General features: G+C 57.2%; 1 protein-coding gene and 2 long non-coding RNA genes across 5 annotated transcripts in view; 2 read left to right on the top strand and 1 right to left on the bottom strand.

The window, feature by feature from the left end:
- Positions 1 to 4338: 4338 nt before the first annotated feature.
- On the bottom strand, positions 4339 to 12262 carry LOC123382104. 2 transcript variants are annotated; one of them, XR_006590003.1, is made up of 5 exons: positions 11993 to 12262; positions 8506 to 8599; positions 6157 to 7746; positions 5802 to 6035; positions 4339 to 4893 (listed from the first exon to the last, which is right to left on the bottom strand). It is a non-coding gene; the product is annotated as an uncharacterized LOC123382104 (long non-coding RNA). The 2 variants fall into 2 exon arrangements; XR_006590002.1 differs by having other exon boundaries at positions 5802 to 7746.
- Positions 12263 to 12266: 4 nt separating this feature from the next.
- Positions 12267 to 15075, top strand: LOC123382105. The gene is made up of 2 exons (XR_006590004.1): positions 12267 to 12916; positions 13112 to 15075. It is a non-coding gene; the product is annotated as an uncharacterized LOC123382105 (long non-coding RNA).
- A 2502-nt stretch (positions 15076 to 17577) lies between these two features.
- The window catches only part of DNAH17 (dynein axonemal heavy chain 17), a 102026-nt gene continuing 98811 nt past the window's right edge, over positions 17578 to 20792 (top strand). The window contains exons 1-3 of one of the 2 annotated variants that reach the window (XM_023244151.2): positions 17578 to 17733; positions 18648 to 19102; positions 20174 to 20367. In XM_023244151.2, the coding sequence (XP_023099919.2) occupies positions 18758 to 19102; positions 20174 to 20367 (539 nt within the window). In that variant the 5' untranslated portion in view covers positions 17578 to 17733; positions 18648 to 18757. Of the gene's footprint in view, positions 17734 to 18642; positions 19103 to 20173; positions 20368 to 20792 lie in introns of both variants that reach the window. The other variant, XM_045045262.1, reaches the window with a different exon arrangement.

Genomic DNA, 20792 nt, shown 5'->3' with positions numbered 1-20792 from the left:
TAAAGGACTGGGATTTCTTTTGCACAGGACCCAGAGCCCCCGGGGCAGATGGGGCTCAGGATACCTGGGACATTCCAGAATGCTGTCAGGACTGTCTCCATTTTCACTCCGGCTCTGTTCACCTGGTCCACCGCTCTCTTCCTCTGGAGCCTCCTGAATCCCCCGGGTTATGATTTAAACCCCCCCCCCGGGAGAGGGTGTGTCAGCTCTTTCTGAACCCCCAAGTTCAAGACCCTGGGCAAGCAGCAGCGAGTGCCATTTCTAGCTTGGCCAACCATGACCGTGGGGGTGGTGGAGAGACGTCCTGCCTGGAAAGGACACAGGGTGGTGTGGCCGGCAGACTGGGTGGCCACCCTGAGCCCTTCCCACCGGACAGTATGGTGACCGTCCCCCAGTCCCCCAGGCGAGTGGGGGTGGGGGTGGGAGGATGGGCCAGATGGTTGCAGGCCTCAGCACCCCTGCCTGCCTGGCTGCCCGCTCCCCCATAGCTCTGCACACGGCATCCCACGCTCTGTATCTTCCTTGATTTAAACTTGTATCTTAGAAATGGACTTTTCCTGGGGCGCCTGGGTGGCTCAGCCGGTTAAGCGTCCCGACTCTTGATTCGGCTCAGGTCATGATCTCACAGTTCGTGAGTTTGAATCTGGAATTGGGCTCCGTGACGGCAGTGCAGAGACTGCTTGGGATTCTCTCTCTCTCCCTCTCTCTCTGCCTCTCCCCTGCTCATGCTCTGTCTCTGTCTCTCTCTTTCAAAATAAATAAATAAACTTAAAAAAAATGTGTTTTTCCTCTGTCCCAGGTCTTCAGGCCTCTTTCATTTGCCAGCCTCGTGCTTCTCAAACTACCTGTGGCAAAGGACCTATTTTTCGGTTTTATTTCGCTTTTAAAGTCCAATCTGTTACAGGACTAACAATTTCGTAAAATGCAATAACGCTGAACTGTCGGAAAAACGACCGCGCACCTAGATGCCTTGGGAAGGGCAAGGTGTTAGCAGAGTTTGTGAACGCTGGCTCTCAGCCCCGTGCCCGGTGTGGGCCCAGAGCAGTCAGGTCTCCGCCTGTTCCTGAGCATGGGCCCTAAATGCCAGGTGATTAACCGAGGAGTCCAGCGAAATCTTCCCCAAGCCAAGCGCTTACCCGGCACTGTTTCAGCTCACGGAACTCTACATTTAATGTGGGAAGACAGGCAGTAAATAAACGTGACAAATGAGTACATAACGGCAGTTCGTTGGAAGGTGATGTGTTCTTGCGGGAACAGTGGGGCGCGGGAGGGAAGGGGGGTTGAGCTGGTTGGGTTTTCCCCTTGGGAAGGGGGATTGCAGTGTTAAACAGGGGAGTCTGGATGACAAGTGATGATGTAAACCAACCAGAGAAGGCTGTGCAGGGCCGGCCCCATCAGTGAACACATTTGCGTTTCAGTAGGGACATTCTCACGATCAAAGGAGCAGGTGCACAGGCTGAGAATCGAGGCCCCCGTTAACACGCGCTATCTTTGGGGCAGGTGCAGGGGAAGAGCAGGGCGGGTCTGGAGGACCAGACGGACCAGGGCAAGAGCAGAAGACGACCGAAAAGGCAGCCTCGAGGACGCCAGTCCTCACCGCCCGCCGAGCTCAAGAGGAGGGAGGGAGGGCCCGCCAACCCAGCGGGAGGCGGGCCAGTCCGGTGACCTAACGACGGAGCAGACGACCCGGAAGTCTCGCGTCTTGGTGCGGTCAGCGGGTTCTTCAGCAACCGGAACGTTCCCGTTGGCATTCCCACCACCACCGCCCTCCCCCGGGACTCGGTGTTCCACCGGGAAAGAAAAGAACAGAATTAAGGAATGTGCCCAGAAGCCTCGAAATAGTACCAAGGATGCCCAAGAGCTGCTTCGAAATTAGAGATTTTGTAGTTCGTTTTCGCTCTCGGGGCGAGAAGAGATCCCATGAGAACTTGCGCGTTTATTGTTCTGTTCGGCAAAAGAAAGAGTGGAGACGGGCGATACCAGGTAAGACCCGTTCCCTGCACCAGGCCTGTTCCCGAAGCCTTACAGATGTCTCTCTTCACCCTCACGACTCCCCTAGGTTGGGGGCGCTTTTATTATCCCCCGTCTCGAACTGACGTGTCGAGAGGCTGGATGCCAAGGTTGTTGAAACCCTGGCGATTTGCCTCCGCGTCTGGGCTCCTACCCACTCGGCCATCCTGCCTCAGAAGCACCCTACGCCCCCCTCTCTGCAAGTTGGGGGATGCTTTCCCAGGTGGAGGGAGCGCCCAGAGCCCCTCACGGTACCGTGACACCCCTACCCGGGCAGGTCCAGCTCCGTCTCTCAGAGACAGAGGGCCCGAGACAGCCCCATTGCCCAGGCTGGGTTCCTGAAGCCGGGGGCCGCAGCTGAACTATTTAGAAAGTCTCCTGCCAGTTTTCCCAAGGCAGCCTGAGACCACACCGTGAGGACAGACACCCCCCACCGCCGAGTTCTCTTGACTGAAGAAGGGGCCAGTGGATTCCCAGAACCACAGGAGCTAAGTCCCTGTCCTGTCGGAGGTTGGCCTCGCTCCCTGGCCGCCCCGTCCGCTTGTGGGAATGAACAGACGCCCAAGAAAGACACAGGCCGCTTACTCAGGGCTCGTCGGCGGGGCGCTGGCCACCGTCCCTGCGTTTGCACAGGGACAGGAGAGCCTATGGCGGAGCGGGAAGTGGGGGGGAGCTGTGGGCTAACGAGGAGCGGCACATCCTTTGTGGCTGGGTCTGGGGCACGTCTATGTTTTCCTGATCGGTCCTGGGTCGAAAGCGAGGGAAGATGAGGGAAGCCACGGTTGCGTGAAGGTTCTGTTGTCGCAGACGGTCCGGCTGCTGGCCGTTTCGTCCGTCCAGCCTCTCGCGCTAATCGGGAAAGCTGGCTCCCACGAATTCCGCAGCGTCCTGGCGGGCGGCGTGCCCAGGGCCGTGAGGGTCCGCCGTGCCACTGGAGATGAATGGCAGGCCCGGGTGCCGGGTGGCTTTACGCCCCGGTGTGGGGACAGTCGTGCGGTGGTCATTTCCCAAGTGGCCTCGCTGTGGGGACCAAACTGTGGCGCCGGGAGTCCCCTCCCCCAGCCACCCGCGCTTGTCCGGCCATTTCCCTCAGAAAAGGCTGGAGGCTTGGGGTTGGGGGTTCGGGGGAAGGAGACCCACTTAGCTTGCCTCGTTCTGCTAATCAGATCAGTCTCTCCTGCGCTGCGTTGTATTAAAAGTAAGAAATGGGGGGCGCCTGGGTCACTCAGTCAGTTAAGGGTCTGACTTCGGCCCAGGTCATGATTTCATGGTCTTAGGTTCTAGCCCTGCGTCGGGCTCTGTGCTAACAGTGCAGAGCCTGCTTGGGATTCTCTCTCTCTCTCTCTCTCTCTCCCTTTCTCTGCTCTTCCCTTGCTCACGCCAACCCCCCCCCCAAATAAATAAAGAAACTATTTTTTAAAAAGTAAGAAATACCCCACTGGCGTTAGGTCTCTTGCACATCCAATGCAGCAAATGGGGCTCACTTGATGTCCAAGCCTCCATAGCCTCCATGACCTCACCCCAAGCATCCTGTGATGGGTAATTTTATGTGTCTGCCTGACTGGGGTAGGGGATGCCCAGGTGGCCGGTGAGCTATTTCTGGGCGTGTCTGTGAGGCTGTTTCCTGAAGAGATTAGCATTTGAATCCAGTCAGGCAGACCCAGGTGGGCATCAGCCAATCCGTTGACGGCCTGCATGAAACAAAATGGCGGAGGAAAGGCTCATTCACTCCCTCTGCTTGAGCTGAGACCTCTCTCTCTCTTCCCATCTTCTCCTTCCCTCGCCCGTGGGTGCTCAGGCCTTTGGTTTGGACTGACCCACACCCCCAGCTCTCCTGCGTGTCCAGCTTGCAGACGGCAGGCCACGGGGCCTCTCAGCCTCCATCATCACATGGGCCAACCCCTCATTAAACATGTCTTCCTGGTTATTTCTGTGCATATCCTACTGGTTCTGTTTCTCTGGACTAATGTTCATCCCTAACTTCTAAATCTATTCTTGACTTTATCAAAACCTTTCGTGGACCCCGTTTTCAGCCAGTACTGCCTTTTGAGGTTAACAGTTCCCTCTACTGTCTGCTGAGTTGAAGGTTATCATGAATTAGGGGCGCCTGGGTGGCCCAGTCGGTCGAGCGTCCGACTTTGGCTCAGGTCACGATCTCACAGTTCGTGAGTTCGAGCCCCGTGTCAGGCCGTGTGCCGACAGCTCAGAGCCTGGAACCCTCTCCGGGTTCTGTGTCTCCCTCTCTCTCTGCCCCTGCCCTGCTCATGCTGTCTGCCTCTCTCTCTCTCTCTCTCTCTCTCAAAAATAAACATTTTAAAAAAAGTTAAAAAGGTTATCATGAATTATTTGCGTGCCCTTTGATTTTCTTCAAATACTGCATCGAAAAGTTGTCTATCTTGGTCACAGAGTTTGGGGCCTTCCTTGAGTTCTTCCCCCGAGGAGTGTGCCTCCCCTCCCTGCTTTCAAGCCTGGTGCTCCGGGCCCGGTGAGGAAGCCCTACACGTTTTAATGGACTTTTATGTTTCAGTCATGGTTTCTGCTTCTCTGTTTGGTAATTCGTTCATTCATTTCGCAGGTGTTTCTTGAGCCAACTCTGTTCCAAGGATGTGCCAGGCGCTGGGGATTCAAGAGCGAGCAAAACACGCCAGGGCTCTGTCCTCGTGAGCCTGTCTCCTCACTGGGCCTCAGCCCTGCAGCCTTCCAGACCCCAGTGGGCTCTTTCCCGTGTCCGGGTGGAGAAGGGCTCCGGGGAGAGCATCCCTGGCGGGGTGGCGCCCCCCTGTGTTGGGCGGGGATGAGCCTGGCCGCTGCCTCCTGGCCTCTCTGGGCTGCGACAGGTGTAGGCATCCCCAGGCTGGGGACAGTTTCTCCATCCTGGTGGCCCTGTGATGGAGACAATGGTCACAACCGGCCCGCGGGACGCCTGCCTGAGGGAGTGCAGACAGAAGGACAGATGGGCCCCGACAGGAGCCTCCCCTGTTTCTCCGCCAGTGGCAGGCACATCCTTGCTCTGTTGTAAACTCCCTGAGCCCCGGAGACAAGTCCCGGCAGCCGCCAGCAAGGGACCTCACAGGAGGCAGCCCCCCCCCGTGCGCCTCTTGGACAAACAACCGCGAGTGGGTGCAGCAGCTACAAACCCCACTCTGCAAACCGGAGGGGACATCGGCTTTGCTAGTGCAAGTGTCCCCGCCCTCCGGGAACAGTTAGTGGCTTGCGGACCTGAGCTCACAGCCGCCCCTCCTGTTCCCTCCCAGGCGTCTTTCCACACGAGGCCCGTGGAGATCCCGCCCGACCTGCGAGCTGTGCCTTCCTCACTGAGCCCCTGACCCACGGAGGCCGCGCGTGACCGTGGCAGGTGCCTGGGCTGTGCCGGCTACTTTTCAGGGTTAGAAATGCCTCATTTTCGGGGATTAAGAGGCGCAAAGGTCTCAACTGTGAGACAGCGGCTCGTCCTCTGTTTGGTTTTCCAGTGGTCGCTCTAAAATCCACTCTAGGGGCGCCCGCCCGGGGGGCTCCGTGGATTAAGCGTCTGACTCCGGCTCAGGTCATGATCTCGCGGTTCGTGGGTTCGAGCCCCGCGTCGGGCTCTGTGCTGACAGCTCAGGGCCTGGAGCTGCTTCGGATTCTGTGTCTCCCTCTCTCTCTGCCCCTCCCCTGCTCGTTCTCTCTCGCGCATGCGCTCAAAAATAAATAAGTGTTAAAATTCACTCTAAGTGTCTTAGCTACTTGGCTTTAATAACTGTTGCAGGTAACTGTGCAAACACCCACAGGGCAACGGCGCTGTCTCTCACCTGCTTGGAGGCACTCCAGTCGGCCTGGGGAGGCAGCATTCTTGCATCGGGGGCTTGGAGCTTTAACCCCAGAAGTCCCTTGGAATTTGCTCTCCCGGGTAGAAGGCACCATCCGGCTGGTTCAGAGAGGACCCTGCCGTCACAGCACCAGCCGCGGCTGGCACCCTGCCAATGGCCGTCTGCAAGGGCCTCGAAAGTAGTTCTTGGGTTTTTTTTAATCGTCCTAGTTGGAAACTCAAGGAGCAGAAAGATAGGCGAGTTGCTACGATTTGGGGACACCCCACCCTGTGTGGATCCAGCAGGAGATGGGTTTGCACCTCCTGTTGGGGGGCGGTGGGGGAGACCCCCGACTTACAGGGGAACCAGCTGGCGTGGGAGGTCACAGACGCTTCTGAATGAGCAGTTCCCGAGCCCCCAGGGGCCGTGACGGTGTCCTGAACGCAGGAAGAAAAGAAACGTAGCCGGTGAACGTCTTCCCTTCTGCCTTTCTCGAAGCCAGGGGTCAGCAACACGGCCTCCCGGCCACACCCAGTCCTCGGCCTGTTTTCTCAAGGAATGTTTGATGGGAACACAGCCACACCCGCTCATCCCCCAGCTGTCTGTGGCAGAGGTGACCGCTCACGACACACCCCTCCCGGCTCTCGGAGCCTAGACTGGTTACCACCTGGTCCTGCGCGAAGGTTGTAACTCCGAGGGCCCCTAAGGCCCCGGAATCCTGGAAAGACAGGAGAGGCCGGTGCTGAAGGGTTTGCATCTCAGAGAACTCAGCCTTGGTGGCGTCCTGACCGATGGCAGGGAGTTCTCAGCAAGGCCCCGTGGTCCTGTTTTCCCCTCAGGAAACCGTTTAGCCAGGAGGCCTGCGAGTCACGGGCCAGGCCCCCGGAAGGTGGGAAAGTCGTCTCATTCGGTGTCTGGGCAGAAGGACCGGGACGGAGATCATCCGAGGGACTCAGCCGCCGGGCGGGGGTTCGCGGGGCTACAGGAGGGACCCGGGGGCGAGTGGTCCAGTCGGGGCAGGAGAGGGAGGGTGTGTCGGCACTGGACGTACCGAGGTCCTCGGCAGACAGTGGTGCCGAGGGGCCACCGCACCTGCCCTCGCCACCACTGTCTGCCCGGTCGCCATCTGTACCTCGGGTCGCAGGCACCTGCCCCGCGGGGCGGTGGGAAGCGGTGAGGCAGGGGCTGAGCATCGTCAGTCCGTGCCGGGCGGTGGGGGTCCCTGCTGTTCCCCTGCAGATGCTCTTTCCCGGAGCCGGCTGCGGCGCGGGACCCACGTCCTGCCCTCAGAGCCACCACCTTCCCAGGCGACAGGGACCCTCTGCTCGGGGAGGAGCACGGAACGGGGCAGGAACCACGGGCCCCGGCGGGGGCACCGAGCTGCGCTGAGGAGGCAGGTGGGAGCCAGGGCTCACGACTTGAACTTTGCTCAGCGGACGTGTCATTTTCAACACAGACCTTTGGTTTTTCCCCGAGTGACGGGGACCCTGAATGCAGCCGGGCGGAGGGAGAGGGCTCACCTCCGGCACCTCCGAAGCTGAGCGTCAGAGAGGACCGGAGGGGAGCCGGTGAGCGGGGCGGGCGGGGAGCGGCCGGGATTAGGAAGGGATGAGGCTCTGCTCTGTGAGGTCAGGCCGCTTCGGCCGGTGGTGTCGCTGGTGACTTCGTGGCGTCAGAATCACGCCTGGAGTTAGTGACACAAAGGGAGGGATGCACCCCAGTGACCGTGACCTGAGGGGGCTGGGGGTGCAGCCCGGGACCCTCACGGACAGACGGAGCAGGTGGGGGGCGTGCAGGGAGGTCTCCGTGCTCTGTGCTGAGAGCGGGGGTCCTGGGGGAGATGCCTCGTTCAGGCCCGCGTTGTCCCCACTGCTGGGCAAGTTCCCTGCTTCCGTTCAGTGCCTCACCGACCGAGGCCCCTTGTTTCCTCTTCTTTTTTTATTGTGATCTAATACACAGAACAAAATTTACCATCCTAACCGTTTTAATTATTTTTTAACGTTTATTTATTATTTCTGAGAGAGAGAGAGAGAGCACACGCACAAATGGGGGCACAAATGGGGGAGGGGCAGCGAGAGAGGGAGACGCAGAATCCGAAGCAGGCTCCAGGCTCCGAGCTGTCAGCCCAGAGCCCGACGCGGGGCTCGAACCCACGAACCGGGAGATCATGACCTGAGCCGGAGTCGGGGGCTCAACCGACTGAGCCCCCCAGGAGCCCCCCATCTTAACCGTTTTAAAGTGAACACTTCAGTAGCATTTAGGGCGTTCCCAGTGCTGGGCAACCGATGCCCATAGAGTTCCAGAACCTTTTCATCAGCCCACAGGGACAGCAGCCCCCCCAACCCCCATGCCAGCTGCCCCTATTAAAAATCCCCTCCTCTCCCCCACCCTGCCCCCTCTCCCCTCGCCCTGACCCCCCACCCCCACCCCAGCGTCCTCCAGTCAGCCCTCTGTCTTATGGTTTTGCCTACCCTGTACATCTCATATAAATGGACTCCTACAGTATGTGGCTGTGGCTTTTTAAAAGTACCTTGTTTTAAAAGAATTTGCTTCCCAACTAACAGCTAGGCAAAGGATCTAAACAGACACCGCCTCAAAGAGGATACACAGATGAGAAATACGCACACGAGAAGGGACTCCGTGTCGTGTAATTCCCCGACGAGAGAAGGGCACATTAAAGCCACAGCAACGAGGTGCCCCCGCTCACCTGTCGGGATGGCCAGGATCCGGAGCACTGACCGCACCGACGCTGGCGAGGATGTGCAGCCCCCCGAGCCCACTCACTGCTCACCGTGCAGCCCCTGCAGAAGACGATATCTTACAGAATCAGTCACACCGTCCCCGTACGATCCCGCAGCCACACTCCTTGGTACTCGTACCCAAAGGAGCTGAAGAGTTGCTGCCACACAAAGACCTGCCCACGGATGTTTATAGCACCTTTATTCAGAGTCACTAAAACTCGGAAGCCACCAAGAAACCCTTCAGTCGGTGATGGATAAAGTTACTGTGGTCCATCCAGACAATGGAATATTATTTAGTGGTGAAGAGAGACAGAGAGCGGGAGAGAGAGAGACCCCTCTAGCAAGTTCCCCAAAGACATGCAAAAGTCTTAAATGCACGTCACTGAGTGAAAGAAGCCAGTCTGAAAAGGCCACAGACCGTGCGATTTCAACTGTGGGACGTTCTGGAAAAGGCAGGACTCTGGAGACAGTAGGAGGACCAGCGGCCGCCAGGGGTTGGGGAGGAGGGAGGGATGAACGGGAAACACGGAGGGTGTTTAGGGCAGCGAAGCCCTCTGCGTGAGGCTATAATGGTGGGTATACATCATCACCGTCCATTTGTCCAAACCCATAGAATGTATCACAACCAAGAGGAACCCTACGGGAAACTGTGGACTTCCGTTATTAAAACAAACAAACAAACAAACAACAACAACAAAAAAAACAACGTATCAGTGTGGGCTCTTCAATTTTAGCATACATTCCACATGAATGCAAGGTGTCACTGACGGGGAGAACAAAGACAGAAAGAAAAGTAGATAAAATTGTATTTCCTTGTAACCTGCAGCCTTGGCTTGCGAGCACAGTTTGTTCCAGAAACACGCTTGTAACCCAAAGTTCTGCATGGGGGCCACGGTATACGCTCGCACGGGTGTCGGCTACAATGCAGTATTAATAAACTCTTGTCATAGACTGTATTTAACGTAACCGGCAATAAGGCAGCGGAGGAAAGGGTCTATATCCGCAGGCAGCCTGACCTAGAATGAAGCAAAGCATTCCTAGGCTCACTCTTGTCCGGAAAAGCAAAGTACTGTCCAAAATGTGACAAAAGTTACCCTAGTGCCAATTGTGGGCACTTCCAAGGTTTTGAAAAATCACCGATTTCTGCCAAACACCGCGGCCTGAGACCAAGCATCTGAGCATAGGAGACGATCATCCACAATCCCCCAGCGAGAGAGAGAGAGAGAGAGAGAGAGAGAGAGACACACACAGAGAACCACTGGATCAGTTGTGATCACGTGACATTAGGCATCACGTACTACTCGCGTCGCAAGACCTCGCTCGTTTATCAAGTTAAAATTTATTAGAAATGTTTGCTCGAACAGGAGAGGGGCAGAGAGAGAGAGGGAGACGCAAAATCCAAAGCGGGTTCCAGGCTCCAAGCTGTCAGCACGGAGCCCGACGCAGGGCTTGAACCCAAGAACCGCGAGATCATGACCTGAGCCGAAGTCGGTGCTTAACCGACTGAGCCACCCAGGTGCCCCGTGTTCTTTAACATCTGAAAATCCTTTTGGAAACTTTCCCCCATCTTTACCTCCCCCAACTCCAACGTATATAATCAGTTGCCCCTCACAACCCTAGTGTGGCTCTTTCTGCCCACGGGCCCTATCCCCGTGCTTTAATAAAACCAGCTTTTTGCATCTAAGACATCTCAAGAATTCTTTCTTGGCCGTGGGTTCCAAACCCCCATCACCCCAAACCACACCGTTACTAATAGGGGAACTGGGGGGTGGAGAGGGGTGGGGACTGAGGAGGTAAGAGGCATATCAGAACTATGTAATTTATACTGTTTTTCTGTAAACCTAAAACTACCTTAAAAAATAGTCTATTCGTTTAAAACACAAAAGAATCTCTTTCTGCCGTGTGTTAAAAATGGATTTCCCAGTTTTATTCAAAATCACCTGTAACTGCCCTTCGAATTTGATAAAACTCTAATTCAGAGCGTAGGGTCTCGCTAAATATCCCACTTAGCTTGGGGAGGCTGCCCCCAGGTCAAGGTGCTGTTTTTCTGTGGCTTTGCATAAGAGTGGCAATGACTCCAGCGCCTTCCTCCGATCTGACCTGTGTCTGGAGCTGGCCTGTCCCTGGTCTAATCGCGCCTGTGCCTAGAGTCACCTGGGGATGGGATCAAACCCCCGTTCTGAGTCCCAGGGACGGGTGGAGAGGCTTCCTTCCCACCAGATCCCCTGAGGTGGTCTGGTCTGAGGACCACCCACGACTATAAAATAAAGCTTTGCAATTCAAACGATGCCTCGAGGGGTAAACCAGCAGCATTTGGTGAATTGGAAAATCCGATTCCAAACCTGGTTTGCTAATTACAAGCTGGGTGGTCCTGAGAAAGTTCCCCACCTCTCCGAGAACCACAGGGAATTCTTCCGGATTCCAGGAAGGTTCCTGGGGAAAACAGACAGCTTGTGTTCACTTCTACTGTGGTCATTTTGGCCCCAGCAACAATGAGAGGGCCACCAGTTAGCCCCACGGTGTCCCCAACTCTCCTGGGCTTTGTTCTGAAAGTCCCAGATCCTGGGCAGTCCCTTGGCCCCAGGCACACCAGGACAGCTGGCCACCCCGAATTACTAGTTGCTTTTGTGCTAGCCAAGAAGACAAAGGACCACTGAGATTCTAGCTTCAGGGACGGAGGCCAGACTGAGGGAACAGGCCTTGGGGGATGAATCTCTCAGCTGCTCAGGGTGACTGGTAGGGGGAGTCAGGAAAGAACGCAGGATCCTCCCCAAAGCCTGGACAATCTCCCCCCCCCCCCCCCACACACACACACCGGAGGAGTCCTGGGGATGCACACAAGCCCTGTCACATTGGAACAAATGTCCTTGGGGTAGATTTAGAGACAGACAGGCGTGAGTCAACCCACAGGCAGGAAATCTCATTTCCAGACCTCCTTCAAATGCCGCTTTCCTGACTCATTACTTTCAAAGCACATTTAATTTTGCAAACAAAGCCGAGAAGTCCTTCCAGCAGTGGCCCAGCCGGCCCCTGGGGCCCTGTGTGTCTCTCTCCCTCCGCTGAAGTTCAGAGTTGAACTTGAGCAATGGGGCAAGGCAGGACGGAGGGGAGCACGCATGCATGCACGGGAGGGAGGCTCGTGGTGCTTTAATGGGAAAAGCCTGGAGTCTTACAGCCTTGTCCTGACTCTCAGAGGTTACTCAGGGCACTTAAGTTCACCTTGGAGGCATTTGTTTTCCAGTAGATCTTATAAACTAAGTCACTGAGAAGGAGAGTATTCTGTAACGCAGTTCAACCTTTTGAAGAAATAGTCCAAAGACTAGGGGTCGTGTTGCTTTCAAGGAAGCAATATTTGATATTTCCTGGTCTCCAGTAGATGCTGAGCTAGAGGGACCGTGGGTCTCTCGAAGCCTGGCCTGTCCCCCGGGCTCCCAAGCACAGAGTGTTGCCCACCTGGCCGATGTGATGGACGAGCAGCCGGCACCGAAGAAATGGTCAGAAGAGGGGGGATCCGTAGGGCCTGGCCTGGCACCTGCTGGAACGCCTTCAGGGCACGTCCAAGGTCTCCCCTGATGGGGAGACAGACAGTCAACGATAGATCAATCGACTACGAGGGCTTTGGCAGATTCTGTGTCCCTCGGGAGGGGTCCTGGCGTGCACCTTGCTGCTTGTGCCGGGACGCGTTTGTCTCCGGGTCGAATCTGCCCGGATTTCTAATTCGTTCTCTCTGTGACTGTTTGGCCACGATGGGGTAAAGGACAGCGAGACTCCCCTCTGAGGGGCACTGAAGCCTCCCCAGGCAGGGATCCCCACTCAGACCCACAGGGAAGATTTAAAGCCTGGACATATGGCCTCGACCCCTGGGGCGGTGGGGCCGGGCACCATTAGGTCCAGAAGCTTCCCAGGTGATTCCACTGTGCGGCCACCGGAGAACCATTGCGTGAAGCGACACCTGCTGGGCTTGGTGAAGGGAAGGCCGGCTTTGAGGGTGGCTTTTCCTGGAGCTTGAATGACCAGAAAGAAAGGAAACACAGGAGGGCCCTGGTAGCTACTGGCTGCTTCCAATAAAGTTACTCCAAACAGAGACCAAAATTGTATTCGAAACCCGGGGCTTGTTTAGATGAGGACGGCTGGGCCCCACCCCAGACTTCTCACTAACAACCTGCAGCCCTAACCGGCCCCCAGGTGCTCCTGCTGGTTCAAGGACCTCGCATCTCACGCTGCTCTAAACAGAGATAAAGCTCCCAGGCCCTGAGCTGGGCTGCACCCGCGGGGCCGCCCGGGACACAGGAGGCTTGCGTGGCCCCCAGCCGGCTTCCAGCAACACAAGGGCCTGGCCTGGCAGGGGGATGGGGTGTGGCTCCTGGAAGGCGGGGGGTAAGTGCTTGACATTGAGCTTTGACTCCGAGGCACCCACTGGAAGCCGTCCATCTCGCAGGAGCACGTTGCCTGCCGGGTCACAGGCCAGGAGCAAAACGGTCAGATGGGCAACTAGGCCCCCCACCTGGAGTTCCCCTTTCAGAAGACGCGGCCTCCGCGCTCCTGAACCCTAATCCCCCTCTTCTGTTTCAGGTTAGCCAACAGCCAGCCACCCCGCAAAACCCAGACACCCTGCCTTTGGACCCTGACAAGGGGAGAGCCCGAGGTCCACATTCTGTCTCTCTCATCCCCTGTGACCTTGCTGTGTGGCCCTGGGCATGCCGTGTACCCTAGGACTTGTGGCTGATAAATCTGGTCCCTCCGAGTTCCCTGTGGTTTTGCTGAATTCTGCCCCGAGCCACAGGCCGGCGGGGAGGGACCCCTCTGACTGCTGCCCCGAGGGCCAACTTCTGTTCCCCCAAACTCCGAACCCCTCACGAGGTTGAAGCCTGAAGGCTTCTTGCCCAAGCTGGGGACGGGCTCCTCTGAGCGCTCTCTGTCTCAGACAGGCTGCTTCTCGGTGCTGGGGCCCAGGTTCCAGGTCTGCCTAAGCCAGTCTTCGGGAAGAATCCCGTTCCGTCACCGCCACCCCCGCTGCCACTGATGTCTGTCAGGCTCCTCGGCCCCCGCCTTCGGTGTCTTAAGTCCTCGGCTGCCTCTAGCCAGAATCCCTGTCCCCTGGCGTCTCGCGTTGGTCATTCCCACCCACGGACCCCTCGCCGCGCAGGGCTGCAAATGCCCAGCTGCCTCTGCTGTGTTCGGAGTTGCGTCTGGTGCTTTCCTCCATCCCAGTAGCACCGGAGGGTCTGTCTCTCTCAGCTCAGACCAGAGTCGGCTCTGTTCCTCTTGGGCCAGCCAGCGCGAGGCATGTCCGTCAACCGCCGGCTCCCGTGGGGAGCGCCGCGCACCGACCCCTTTCCCCGGGGGAGGGCAGGGGCAGATTTTGCTGCAAAGTGCTCCCACGGGCCTGCCCCGTTCGCAGCCTGCACCGCTTGGAATTAACACACTCCCCTCCGTGCCTGTCGGGGCCTCACCCCCGGGGCTTGCTGTCCCAAGAGCCCAAGCTAGAAAAGGCCCCCAGGCCTCCAGAGTACCTACCCTCGCGGCGACCTGTGGCAACCTCGAAGGCCAGAGAACCCTCTCTCTGGCCACACTGCCCTGCTCACAAAGGAAGAGTCCCCTGCAGGGCCAGCCTGGCGGGCAGGGTTCGGCCCTCCCTTTCTGCCCAGTGCCAGGGCAAGGACGTGCCTGGGCGGGAGGACAAAGCCCGACTGTCCTCCCGTCCCCCTTCTGCCGGGAACTCAGCATGAGGACGTGTGTCAGGGCTGGAGCAGAGAGAGGATGTCGGGGCGGGGAGGGCTGACGAGAGCCAGATGGCCGGCCCCCTGCTGTCCGCAAGCGTCCCCAGCAGGAGAAAATTGTCCTGCGATTGTGTTTAATGATGGGTCACGTCTGCTGTGAAACCGGGAGGAAGTGCTTCCTGGGGCTGGTGAGTGGGGGATGAGTTTTCTTGGAGTGGTCTGTGACTGTCAGCAAAGGAAGTGAGTGACTGATGTGCCCCGCTGGGGGCCCCAGGGCGGAGGGTCACCGCCAGCCGCCCATGGCTCGGCCCCGAGGGCATCTCCCGGTCCGGAAGCTTCGCCCGCTGCCCTGGTCGTTTCCAGAGGAGCTGCCGCTCCCGCTGCAACGTGGACAGTGGGTCCGTGTCAAAAGTGCCGCCTGGAAAGTGGGTCCTCCTCTGTCTTCTTTGCTCAGGTGGGACCCACCGGGAAACTCCGTGGCCCTCACGGGTCTCTCCCTCGCATCAGGCACAGCACCCACCCTGGAGCCCTAGGGCTGTGGTTCGAGGGCGACAGGAGGTCTCCCTGAGTCCCTGCACGTCCACGATTTCAGCAGGAGACATTCGATCCTTTGCGTCTCACGGACACACAGACCCTGGGGAAGCACAATTGTAGTAGAAGTGGGACCACCTAAACCTGCATCTAGGGTTTCAAACAAGGGATGGGGCTTCAAGGAAAGAAGGGCTCCACCGTGTTTCCAACACATCTGAGGGAACACCAGGTTGGATGAGGTTAAACAGACCTCCTAGCAGCAGGACTTCTCAGGGCCTTTGTTTCTTTGGTAATATTTACAGAAGGCCTGCGGTGGCCCAGGCACAGTGCCCGGTGCAGTGCTCCTCCAGAGGGCTGGGCACTGGGAACTTTCTGGATGGATGGATTTGATGGCTCTGGGCACCTCACATGAGTTCATTCCCCGGCAGTCAGCGATGTAAACACCTGTTCATGTGCTTGTTGGTCACTTGTAGGTCTTTCTTGGAGAAAAGTCTACCTTTGTCCATTTTTTTTAAGTGTTTTGTTTAAATTTTTTTATTCATTTATTCATTTTTGAGAGATAGAGTTCAAGTGGGGGAGGAGCAGAGACAGAGGGAGACACAGAATCCGAAGCAGGCTCCAGGCTCCGAGCTGTCCGCACAGAGCCTGACGTGGGGCTCGAACCCACGAACTGTGAGATCATGACCTGAGCTGAAATCAAGAGCCACACGCTTAACTGACTGAGCCACCCAGGTACCCCTTAAGCTTTTTATTTTGAAGTTTATTTATTTTGAGAGCGAGAGCAAGAGAGAGAGAGTGTGTGTAGTTCAAGGGCGGGGGGCGGGGAGAGAGAGAGAGAGGAAGAGAGAGTGCGGAGCCTGCTTGGGATTCATTCTCTATCAGCTCAGAGCTCGACGTGAGGCTCGAACCCTTAAACCGTGAGATCATGACCTGAGCCGAAATCAAGAGCCACACGCTCAACTGACTGAGCCACCCAAGTGCCCCCTTTATCCATTTCTAATTACGTTGTTTGCATTTTTATTATTGCGTTACGAGTTCTATATGTATTCTGAATACAAGTCCCTTATCAGATGGAAGATGTGAAAATACTTTCTCCCATTCTGTGGGTTTTTCTCTCTTTGTAGTGTCCTTTGAAGCACAGAAAGTTTCCATTTTGATGATGCCCCATTTGTCCATTATTTTCTTTGATCTCATGCTTTCGGTGTCCCACGTAAGAAACCATCGCTTCCTGCAGGGTTGTGGAGATCAACTCCTCTGCTTTATTCTAAGGTTGTGACTCTTACATTTAAGTCTTTGATCCATTGTTAGTCAATTTTTGTAGGTGGTGTGAGGTAGGGGTCTGACTCTTTTCCTGTGTGTGTGGGCTGGACTCGTTCCAGTGCCGTTTGTTGGAAAGGTTACTACTTCCCCTGCTTGACTCTCCTGGCATCCCTAACACCAACTGCCCATAAAGGACTTCTAGGGTCTCCGTTCTGTTGCATGCATCTGGATGTCCGTCGGACGCTCTCAGTCTTGATTACTGTAGCTCTTGTAGGCAGTGTTGAGCTTGGGAAGTGCATGTCCTCCAACTTTGTTCTTTTTTCTTTTTCTTTTTTGTTTATTTTTGAGAGAGAGACAGAGTGTGAACAGGGGAGGGGCAGAGAGAGAGGGAGACACAGAATCCAAAGTAGGCTCCAGGCTCTGAGCTGTCAGCGCAGAGCCTGATGTGGGGCTCAAACCCCCAAACCGTGAGATCATGACCTGAGCCGGAGTCAGTCGCTTACTGACTGAGCCACCCAGGCTCCCCAACTTTGTTCTTTTTCAAGATTGTCTTGGTTCTTCTTGGCCCCTCACATTTCCCTGGCATAGGGTGAACCAGTTTTCCCATTTATGCAAGAAAGGTAGCTGGGATTTGGATAGGAATTGGGTTGAATCTAGATCAATTATAGAACAGTTTGAGAATTGTCATCTTAACAAGACTATCTTCTGAACCATCAACACAGGATGCCTTTCATCCACCTAAGTCTTTTTACTTTCTCTCAGTGATGTTTTCTTGTCTGTTTTCAGCATATACGTCTTGCACTTCCTTATAAAATCTAATCCTAAGTATTTCATTCTTTCTGATGCTCTTGGAAATGAAATTGTAAGCAGAATTGATGTTATTGTAAATGGAAATCGTTTTTTGAACTCGATTATCAGGTTGTAGTGAATAGTATAGTGGGATGTCAGGATGCATGTTGTGATGTCTATGCGCCTCCAAAGGGGAAACAAAAAGATGTCTAATCAAAGTAATGAGAGGGGGGACAAAATAATAAAAATTGTTTAATCCAGGGGCTCCTGGGTGGCTCAGTTGGCTGAGCGTCCGACTTCAACTCAGGTCATGATCTCGCAGTTCATGAGTTTGAGCCCCACGACAGGCTCTGTGCTGGGAGCCTGGAGCCTGTTTCAGATTCTGTGTCTCCCTCGCTCCCTGCCCCTCCCCCACTCATACTGTCTCTCTTTGTCTCTCAAAAAATGAATAGATGTTAGAAAAAAAATTAAAAAAGAATCCAGAAGGTGGCAAGACAGGAGAAGAAAGGCATTCTGGAAGAGGCGGGATAAATACCAAGCACTAAGTAAGACAATAAACCTAAATCCCAATATAGTAGGGGTTACAGGAACTGGAAATAGACCACATGCTCCAATTCAAAGGCAGAGATGGCTCAACTGAGTTTAAAAAATATTACAGTCCTCGAGCCTCCCCACGGTGGTGGGCGATGGAGGTTTGGCCATTTGCTCCACCACTGCTGGTCCCTCAGGTCCCCAGGGAGAAAGTTCTAGAAGTCCCAGCTGCTGAGGAGACCTGCAGAAGTTCCATGGCAGTTGGAGCCCCTCAAGGGAAGGGAGCCATTTCCTTTCTGGTCCAGGAAAGCGCCGCTGGCCGGTTCACCCTGCCTCCGCCTGGCACGAGCATTTGCTCAGCTGGTGAGCCTTTAATTGTGTGAGGGGTGCTTGGACCCCCAAGCTCTGTCCTCACTGGGTCTGGGCAGGACGTGCAGGTCGCCCACCGCCGCCTTCCTCCCTGCCTTCCCGGGGCCCTCACTCCAGCTGCTCCAGACTGTTCTCTGCCCTGCCTCAGCCCCTAGTCCTGGCTTCTTCCAGTCAAGTCCCAGGGCCCCCGGAAAGCTGGAGCCGCACGGGTCCTAGGTGGTAATAAAACCACAGTGCTCCCCCTGCTCACCTCCTCCCCCGCTCCCCCAGCACTCCAGTGAACGCTGCCCCTGCAGGAAGATCCACGGGGTCGTCTCCTGGATGGGGGTGTGGGCAGCTTCTGAGGGGTCTATGAGGAATCTGTAGTTTGACCCCTTCATGAGCCTGTGGTGGGGGGTGGGGGGCGGCACGGGAAGGCCAAAGAGCTGGGCAAAAGTTGGGGTACACTATGGCCACAGTCGGGGGGGGGAGTGGAGACCACAATGGACTTGATGCTTCTCCGCACATGGGCTCCACCCCTGCCTCCTTCTGAGCTCCGCCCATGCACTTAGGGTGTGAGGTCTTCCCCAGGACCCTTCAGCCTGACCCTTCTCTGGTCTCGTCTGCCCCCCACCGCCACCCCCATCAGACCACCTGGCTCCGATCATCTTCTGCCCTCCCTTCTCACCGGCACCCATCTCTACCTTTCCCAGCTCTTAGCTCCCTGGTCTCAATTCACACAAGTGCACCCCACTGGTGTGTGGTCCTAGCCCCTGGAGACAGCCCCCCCCCCCGCAGTGCGGGCCCCCCCGCCCCCCCCAACCAGCCAGAACAGACAAGGCCCCCCGGTCCCTCCCTCCCCCCAGCCCATGCACCGCTGAAGAGTGTACGTTCACAAGGAACCTTCTCTCGCTGCCTGGTCAGAACAGAGGTTTCCAGTGGCTCCAGAGACAGGGGGACGCCAGGTGTCCCGGCAAACAGAGCTGCGTCGGCGTCTCTGCACGCCAGAGGGACGACCGCGGTCTAAGGAAGCGTCACGATGACCATCACCCCGGACGTCAGGTTAGAGTATTTAGAGGGAGTCGCCACCCTCATTCTGAAGTTCAAGCCCGACAAGTGGAGCAAGATGGTGGGAGCCGAGGAGAACCTGGCCTTGTTCACCGAGTTCTTTGAGAAGCCGGACGTGCTGGTTCTGGTTCTGACGCTCAGTCCGGCCGGCGTGATCATACCCTGCCTGGGCTTCCCCGCCTCCCTCAAGTCCAAAGGCGTTTACTTCATCAAGAAGAAACCGGGGAACGTCAAGAAGGATACCTACAAAGACCAGCTCATCTACGGGGACATAAGCCCCACCCCTGTGGAGCACCTGATCGCTGTTGTGGAGGAGGTGGGTGCCCCGGGCGGGTCAGGGGCCAGAGGAAGGATCTCTGGTAGTGGGTGGTCTAGAGCCCTGCCACTCATGGGGTGGCCCACGGGTCACCGGCATCAGACTCCCTGGGACCCCATTAGAAATGCAGGAGCCCTGATGCCGAGGCAGACCTGTGTCCTTTTTTTTTTTTTAATGTTTATTTTTGAGAGAGAGAAGAGCAGGGGAGGGGCAGTGAGGGAGGGAAACGCACAATCCGAAGCAGGCTCCAGCCATCAGCACAGAGCCCGATGCGGGGCGCGAACTCATGAACTGTGAGATCGTGACCTGAGCCGGAGTCGGACGCTCAACCGACCGGGCCCCCCGGGCGCCCCGACAGACCTGCATTCTGACCAGACCGAGAGCCCCCGGCCCGGCACCACGTTAGGACCTCTGGACAGCCACACCAGCCAGAGTCCGAGTGACGTAGCTTTCTGGCCATTGCTCTCCTCACGTGTGAGATGAGGACTCGTGGGACCCAAGTGCCAACTCAGGGCTCAGGCCAGCGTCCTTCCATCTGGAGGAGGAGCCTGGCGGGCCCGGAGCTGACAGGCGTCCGCGTCAGTCTGCTCCGGCTGCCACGACAGGGTACCACGGGCCTGGGGGGCTGGAAGTCCGAGATCCAGGTGTGGGAGAGGTTCCTTCTGGAGCCTCCTTCCTGGTCCTATAGATGCCGTCTCCTCCCCGTGTCCTCACCTGGCCGTCCCTCCGTGTCTGTCAGCGTCCAGACCTCTCACAAGGACGCCAGTCGCGTTGGATTTGGGCCTCCCACCCGTGTGACCTCATTCTAACTCGATCACCTCTTGAAAGGCCCGTCTCCAAAGACAGCCACACCCCAGGGTGCCGGGGTTGGGGCTTCACGTGAGCCGGGGTGGGGGGGGGGCCCGGCTCTCCCCTCGCGGAGCTGGCTTTGACGGCGGGCGGCCGTCCTGGGCCCGCGCCCCTCTGCCGGCCGTGCCTCCCCCTGGCATCGATTCGGGGTCCCCACTCCTCCTGGGCGCCACCGGGTCGGAGGACACACGTGAGCACACGTCCGGGGCCCTTGCCTTCCAGGTGCTCTGCTCTCTGTTAAGCCAAAGCGAAAACTTGAGCGGATGGCCCCGGGTGGTCTCGGAGGACATTGTGAGGCAGGTCCACAAGCTGAAGAACGAGATGTTCGTGATGGGGGGCAAGATCAGAGGGACGACGCTGCTGCCCGTCCCGGAGCACCTGGGGAGTCTGGACGGCCCTCTGAAGTCCGCGGAGAGGTAGGCGGCTCGGCCCAGGCCACCGGCCGGGTGCGGGAGTAGCCGACCGGTGGCCCGGCAGGGTTGCGGCACGGGAGGACGGGGTGCCGGGAGACGGCGCTGAGTCCGAGGTCAAAGGCAGGAGGGCAGCGCGGCGGGGGTGGGGGGAGGGGGGGACTGGAGCCCCTCCCCCACCACGCACGTGTATGCGCCCAGGCGGCCCGCGGCCCGTATAGGGTGTCACACAGGGTATCCAGATCTGGGACGTGGGCACCGAGGGGCGTGGGAGGGGTTTGGGGCAGGCGGAGACCGCGCGTGGAGGTAGAGGCTGTGTCGTCCCAGAGGCCCCGGGAGGCACGAGATGTCCCCCCGCACCTGCCCGACCACCACGTTCAGCTGGCTGGTGTGTGAGGCTCTCGGAGCCGCTGTGGGGTGACGGCGTGCTC

This window comes from Felis catus, chromosome E1, assembly GCF_018350175.1.
Source record: "Felis catus isolate Fca126 chromosome E1, F.catus_Fca126_mat1.0, whole genome shotgun sequence".
NCBI lineage: Eukaryota > Metazoa > Chordata > Mammalia > Carnivora > Felidae > Felis > Felis catus.
Note: the sequence above shows the minus strand (reverse complement) of the source record. Positions and strands in the feature narration are given on the sequence as shown.